The 7,484-nt window shown below is 36.4% G+C and overlaps 1 protein-coding gene across 1 annotated transcript in view; it reads left to right on the plus strand.

Moving 5' to 3' along the window:
- Positions 1-7,484, plus strand: part of ANKRD31 (ankyrin repeat domain 31) — a gene marked incomplete at its 3' end in the record, with an annotated part of 31,441 nt that overhangs the window by 16,066 nt on the left and 7,891 nt on the right. Inside the window, exons 8-10 of the mRNA XM_010283960.1 lie at positions 478-539; positions 2,956-3,415; positions 4,072-4,330. Coding sequence (XP_010282262.1) covers positions 478-539; positions 2,956-3,415; positions 4,072-4,330 — 781 coding nt within the window. The remainder of the gene's footprint in view (positions 1-477; positions 540-2,955; positions 3,416-4,071; positions 4,331-7,484) is intronic.

A 7,484-nucleotide genomic window follows, 5' to 3' on the forward strand; every position in this document is an offset into this window, starting at 1 on the left:
CACAAGTGACTTGACTTAGCTACTCCATCCCTTTCCTTGCCCAAATATGCTATACAGCGAAAGTTGTAAGATAGGCTATTATCCCACCATCACTGGCTTCAGAGAAGTCTCTTGGGGATCAGGGAAGCCTGTTAAAAATTAGGGAAATGTAGTAGCTCCTCTAAGTTTCAAAAAGAATTGCTCAGGTCACTAATCTTAAAAAAAATTTAGAAGCATTATGTCATACTTTACTCTCACCTGTCCTGGTTTGTACAAGATGCCATATGCAACAAAGATCAGATTCCAAGATTTTAATATTTATTTTATATATTGATATGTTTTAGATTCTAATAAAACCCTTATGGCTTGATGATTTTTCTGGATACCTAAATGTGGTAGGTACTGTTATACACAAGATTGTAGATGTAAGATGCTATATATGCAAAGTAAAGAATTACGGTCTCTTCAACTCTGGTTTCTTTCTCTCTTTCATTTCAGATGGAGATGATTCAAAGAATATGTTAAATACTGAAAGTGTAGAGGATACAAACCTGCACCAGGTACATCTTTACAAAGAATCCTGATATTAATTTGATGCTGAACTGTTAACGGCTTGCTAGCAGTCTTCAGCAAGCTAAAACACTGTAGTGGGAGGACAAGGGGTAATGGCTTTAAAATAAAAGGGGATAGATTTAGACTGGATGGGAGGAAGTCATTTTTCACAGTGAGGGTGATGAAGCACTGGCATAGGAAACTACTATTTCTGAAATGTGTTTCAAAACCACCACATAATGTACTAGGTGTTTCATACCCAGCAGGGACTGAAACAGAGTGATATTCAATGTTATGTCAATGCCTTGGCAAGCAGTATCTGATCCTTACTGGTACTTGGGATAAGCTGCAGCCTCATGAAAATGCACGACAGAGGCAATCAGCAGCCTCGCATGGACAGTGGTTCTCACTGAGTTTTTGAAAGTGCTGCAGAGGTAATTTACAGAGAGCATGGTACATCAGTGCCTCTTTGTACTTGCAGAAACCTGACTGAAACTGCAAGATGTTACTTGGCTTGCAGCAATAAGATAGCTGCTTCTTGCCTCCGTGTAGTAGGTTGTCTTGGGTTTCAACTGGAAAGGGTTAGGGAGCCACTGTCTTGCACAGGGGTTGCACATTTATGCTGTGAGACCTCAGGAGCTAGTGCCTCACATGAAGACAAGACACCATGGTCAGTCACTTTGGTCATAGTTTGTTTGCGTACAGCACAACAGCTTTTGGCATTAGAAGCTGTACTCTTCTCCCTCTCCTTTCCACCCCTTTGAACTATGATAACTGGTACTATCTGAAACGTGTAATGCAGTGTGCACACTTTATTCTTGCTTCCTGAAGTTTTATGTGGTTATGATAACTGTCCTTGTTAGTCACAGTAGTGCAGTCTATGGTGTCCTTAGAAATGTTGTACTATAACAGCATCCATGGTGTGTAGTCTTAGATGACACTTTACAACAGTAGTTGATTGATGAAGTCGAAGGTGTTGTAAAGATTTAATTGCGAAGACCTATTACTGTGGCTGTGTAACTGATGATTTCAATAGTAGTGTGAGTTGTTGCAGTGTTTATGTTCTGGTTCTATCTCCAGATACAAAGTAAACAACGAGGTAATTCTAGTTAGCCACTGGCCTTTGGAGCAGTTCTATTGTGAGATTGCCATGAGTTAATTCTGCATGTTTTTGCTGTGTTATTTCCTTTCCTTTATGATTTCCTAGAATCATTGCAGACAGGTTTGCTGGAAATGTGAAACTGTGGTATATGACCGCAGGAGAAATGTGATTTTAATTCTTTAAAGGCAGAGCATTAATTCAAAATCAGTTGAAGTTTTCATAAACAAAGTGTAAAGCACTTCAATAATATTTATCATTGGATTTCATCCATTAATTTTTACACTTTTATACACATATTTCTTAGTTCTTTAATTTCCTTGTCCTGCTGTCTTAAAAAGCTACACAGGCAGAGGAAATCAGTTAATTTTGTAACAGCACCGTTTTCTTTTAGTATATAGTAAAGCAATTTATCAGAAAATGAAATTAAGTATATGGCCTGTTTTGCAGATGGGACAGTTCAACAGGATAATACTAAAGCATCAAAGAAAGTTTTGCTAAAAATGAGCAAAGCGGAAAAACAAATTTGGTGAAATATACAAAAAATAAAGTTCTTCAGGATTCTGAAGGCAGAAACCCAAATTAAAAAAAAAGGTTCAAATAAGTCAAATAGATCTGCTATTCTTATAGCAGAGGCTACAGCCAAGAGTAAAACTATTCAGAAGTAATGTCTCTCATTAGATGGACCTCATGTTAAGGCCCACTTACAAACCCAGAAACAGTTAAATTACAGAAAACATATTTACCTGATGCTGAACCCAATAAAATGTCCCACACTGTTGCTGTTTGTAAGCATAATTGTTGCATCCCAGTTAATGGTGTAGGAAAACTGAGGTAAGTCAGACAGAATTGCAACAGGAATATGAACTCAACAGTGGTAACAGTGACAATCCATTTACAGAAGAAAACATCAGAACTGGTGGAAGCTTAGCTACTTCAGTTGTAACAGGGGAGGAGATCACCAGGTTGTGTTGCCCCACATCAGTGGTTTCTAGAGAAAAAGTATGTGCACAGCATTCTCAGACTACTGATTTAACAGAACTTGATTCTCAGTCAATACTTACTTGCTTTGGCTTCCTCTCACAATGTACCTGTTTTAAAGTTACAACAGGAAGTCAAGAGTTATGACAGTGATCAACATAGTCTCAAGCAGAGTAAGAGTAGTAGTTTGAGTGACAGGAAACTAAATACCAATATGAGAATACCTTAAGAATGAATTATTTCTTTGCAAAACTTGACAAATCAAGTTAAATCTGATGTTGATGGGAAAAAAAAATAATGGAGAGGCACTGCGTTTAAAACTCTCTTAGCCTTTGTTTGAACAGATTTCCTTACAGACAGATGAGTCAGAACCAGCACGTGCAAATCTTACGAATTCAGACAGCATGGACACACTGCAACAGAGTATTGTAAATGAGGTGCAAAACATTTCTACTAATACATCTCAAGATGCAACCAGCTGCACAGAACAGACACTTCAAGCAAACACAGAAACACTGTTACCACATAAGCTTTTAGCAGCTACCAAGCTTACCAATGGACAAAGTGTTTCTGGAAGTCCTTATAGTTCTATCAGTGGTATACTAAGCACCACTGAGCAAAAGGCTCCACAGCCAGAGAAGGGAAGGAGGATCCTGCTTAATGCAGAAGAAGGTGTTGAAAGATGTCACATTGAAACTGAAAATGCTAGTAGTTTAGAGATTGAGCCTCAAACTTTACAACTCCATGGAAAGGACACACTTCAAATTAGACAAAAGAGAGAGGATCTTCAGGAGACCAACTCAAATGCAGATTTGCATTTTGGTGTTAATGCAGACAGCATGTCTCCTTATTCATTTCAGATTGTGGAAAATATGCAGAAAGAAACCTCCCAGGAAACAGGTGCCATGTTTTGTTTGAAAATAATTATTTTATGAGTTTGTTGTAAACTTACTGTGTATTTTATTAAAAAAACCCAGCTGTGTATCTCCAGAGAATGTATTTTGCCATAAATAAGTAGCAGACACATGGAATGTATTGTGGTACAGTCCACTATGCCAAATTAACTATCTAGTAATTTTTGCTTTGTATTTTGGGGGGCTGTTTTATATCCAAGTCCCCATTGTATGTACTAAAATGTGAGCGCAATGGTCATTACAATAATTAGAATGAAATTCTTAATTACCTTATTTTTTTTAATACCTAAGAATCAATAAAGGTCATATTTTCACAAAAGAATCTTTGAATGTATGTTCAATGTATGAATCTCAGTATGTTAACATACAGTGAATAGTGGATAAAGGATTTATTATGTTAAAGCATTTTCAAAAATTGAGTGAGTTACTGGAGGAATTTTTTAACCTAGACTAGGTGGTCATTTTGACATTTGTTTTAGTATCAGTTAGAATTTCTGAAATTGCTAAGTATTATGCCATACATACTCTTAAGTTCTTTTGTTAAACCAACAGATGAAGAAGTGTTTGCAGGAGTAAATGGAATAGAAGGCCCTGGAAAAAATGGAGAAGGAAGTGCAAAGGCCAACATGCTTTCACACTTTACTGAAACAGAAGTTATCCAAACTAAAAGAGTAAGATTAGACTCTCAGATGACGAACCAAAAGGCAGTCTCATATTCCAGTAGCAGCAAAACCAAGCTTTCATCTACAAAATCACAATTCAGTCAAGCATCAGAACAGCAAACATCCAAGAAATCAGGTGAAAAGTTAGTAATATTTTATAAAAATGGAGGGTGTGGTTCCCGACATAATATGAGAAGGATTTTTGTAATACATGAGGGAAAGTTTGGAAAAATACATATAGCATGTTGAGCAAATACTCTAGTGAGTTCCAAATACTTGAAATCTTTCCAGATCTCCTGTACTCAGTTTTACAGAATGCACATACTTTGTTTCGTTTATGTTACATTTATCAGTCTTTCAGCATTGTGGTTGAGGGGATAATAACTGAGAGCTTAAAATAACACTAAATTGGTCCTCAGTTAACTAGTTTATATATCACAGATCAAAGAAGAAAACCTGGCTCTCCATGTATTTGGCATACATATATCCCCTTATGTTTATAGACTATATCTTCATCAGGCACAAATCAGCATAGGCTCTGATTGTACTGGTATATTTGGTTTTAGCTGTATTACAGAAACAGACCTACTTATATGAGGATAAGGCTCAAGCATCCTCTGGTAGTTATAATCTCTTCTGCCGGCACATACAGTTTTCTGTTTAGAAGTTTCATCCCCTAAGACTTGCATTTATCTTGTAGCCTTACCATCACAATAGAGTGCTGGTCCAACTGATTACTCGTCATAACCCCCCAGTATTTTTCACTTAATTCCTGCTTTTTTGGTAAAGCTAGCAGTCATCTTGTGTACTCAGGTTCTCTCTGGAACCAGAGAACCATAGCACTCAAGACTTACTAAAACCAAAACCTGTAGTTTGAGTGGGATTCCTCTTCTCTTAAAACTTTTAGATGTAAAATACTTGGACTGCTGATTCAAAATTGTTTATCCTCATATCACTTGGCATTCTCCTTAACTTGTGTTGAAATGAAAAGAACTGTGTCATTAGCTGATAGTGATTTCTTGTGTAGCTTTGCCTTGATATGGAATAGAGTATTTGTCTTTTCTGTTTACACTAGACAATTCTGTCATTTCTCTGTAGTAATTAAGAATTTGGGAATTATTTTTTCTGGTTTTGATAAATTTTAAAATACTGCCTTCTTAGGACCTTAGCTGTTTGTGACTATCTCCTTATATTCTTTTGGTTTTCACAACAGTTTTCTACAACTCCATATTTATATTTGCCACCATTCACTTCCCTCTTTTTTTTCTCATTTACTGTCGCAGTCTAATTCCTTTCCTAAGCCACCTTAGTGTTTGAAATGGTGCAGCTTTCCATTTTGACCATGGGATATGTTGTGAAATACTTCCTAGCTATTATTCGTATTGTTCTGCTGACATTTTTCCTTCACACTGTTTTTTATTTATAATTGTTTCTAGCTCTGTGAAACGTTCCCTTTCAAATAACTACTGTGGCAGTGTAAATGTATACTTTCTATATACATACACAGGAAAAGGTGTTTTTTATATGTATAGGTTTATAGAAGTATGTGGGAATGCATGTGTATTTGTGTGTGGATATAATATTTGATTTATTTTTTTCCAAGTGTGTACAGCAAAAAAATTTAGTTTCTTCCTTGGACTGCAGTTATGTGTTGCTGGGGTCTGTTTGTCAAACTTTGGTTGCCCTTGAGTAGGATGTAAATGAATGGTAACATTAAGTAGGTCATATATGTTTTGAAAATCAATGAGATTCATGCTCCTACATCCAGTAAATGCTTTTAAAACCAGTGTACATAGCAGCATGTATGCTTAAAATAATACGTATATCAATTATACACGCCCACCTGTATACACACACACAATATGGACAAATACATCTGCATATATACTATCAACATACTAATTTGTTTACCTGGGTTTTTTTTTGCTTAGTATCCTCCTTCTCTTTGGAGACTTTGTCTGGATGCTCACCAGTCTTATAGGTTAAATTAAGGAGTCATCAGCCAATCTCTATAATGTCCTGTAACACATGACAAAAAACATTCAGGAAACTATGTGCAGTTCCTGTTGATCCTTTTCTCTTTGATAGCCACAGTCCTCTTGTCCTCTTCTGCCTTCAGCTGTAGAGAATACTGTTTCCTCTTCCTGTCTCAGGTGGTTGCTAGTTTTCAACCCCTCCTAAGTTCCTGCTTTCTTGAGTTTCTGGACTGCAAGCTTGTGTTTTCCTTTGGAGGTTGAAGGGACAAGGAAAGGAGTAGGTGCTTCTTGTTACTTACTGCTTTTCAATATTTGGCAGTGTCAGTACTTAGCTTTCCTATCTCCAAATTGGTTCATCTTGTTGTAGGAATGCCTTTTTTACTTCATTCTGGAAAAAAAATCATGGCATATCTGATACCTGTCATCATCCACTGCTAATTATTGGAAGAACAATCATTGAACATAGAAATTACTCCTTTAAAAAAATGTCCTTTTTCATAGCTCCTATATTCCTGCTCAATCTCTGTAGTAAGATCTATGTGCATTAATACATTTCTGGATTTTTTTCTTTTATATTTTTTGCCTCCTATATTTACAATTACGATTTTATCAGAACTTTATTCCAAACTTATGTCTTACATTTTGGTCTCTTCTGGAATAGCATTTCACAGATTACTTTCTCCCCCAAAAGAGACTCTTCACATAATATTTATTCAGATAAAATTTAATTATTTCCTTCATCCCAGGAGAATTGCTGTTTGAGAGGTGACACGAGAACGTACAGCCCTTTGTACAGTTGACTGCATTGATAGCTTTGGAGACTGGATCAATGGCATTCAGATGGCAGCAGGAAAAAGTGGAAAATGGGATAAAGTTTTCTGACTTGTGGGGTTTTCAGATTTTTTGCTGTCGCATGCCTCTTCATCATTTTCTGGTTTTTGTATCTCATCTGATTGTTCCTGTGTCCCAGTGGTCTTCCTTATATTACTCTATTCTTGAATAAAAATATTTTCTTCCTAAATGACGCAAGGTCACTTTCATCTAAAGTCAATCACTTACTAAGCTCTCAACATTCCTATTCTGCTTATACAGAAGGAACATACAAACAGCTTGCTGCTTTTCTTATAGTTAATCTGCGGAAAGAATTACTCATAGACCAATGTTGAAATATTCAAATGTCTTTCTGAAGGAGGATATCCTTGAGGTGGTTGAGGTATGTCAGCCTAATCTACTCTGAATACTGATTACTGTAATCTCTCCATCTTCAATTTGTGCATTTGCTGACTGGATTTTGTATTTGCCAAGTTCCTGATCTTTCCTG

Source organism: Phaethon lepturus, unplaced genomic scaffold (genome assembly GCF_000687285.1).
Source record: "Phaethon lepturus isolate BGI_N335 unplaced genomic scaffold, ASM68728v1 scaffold4183, whole genome shotgun sequence".
Lineage (NCBI taxonomy): Eukaryota > Metazoa > Chordata > Aves > Phaethontiformes > Phaethontidae > Phaethon > Phaethon lepturus.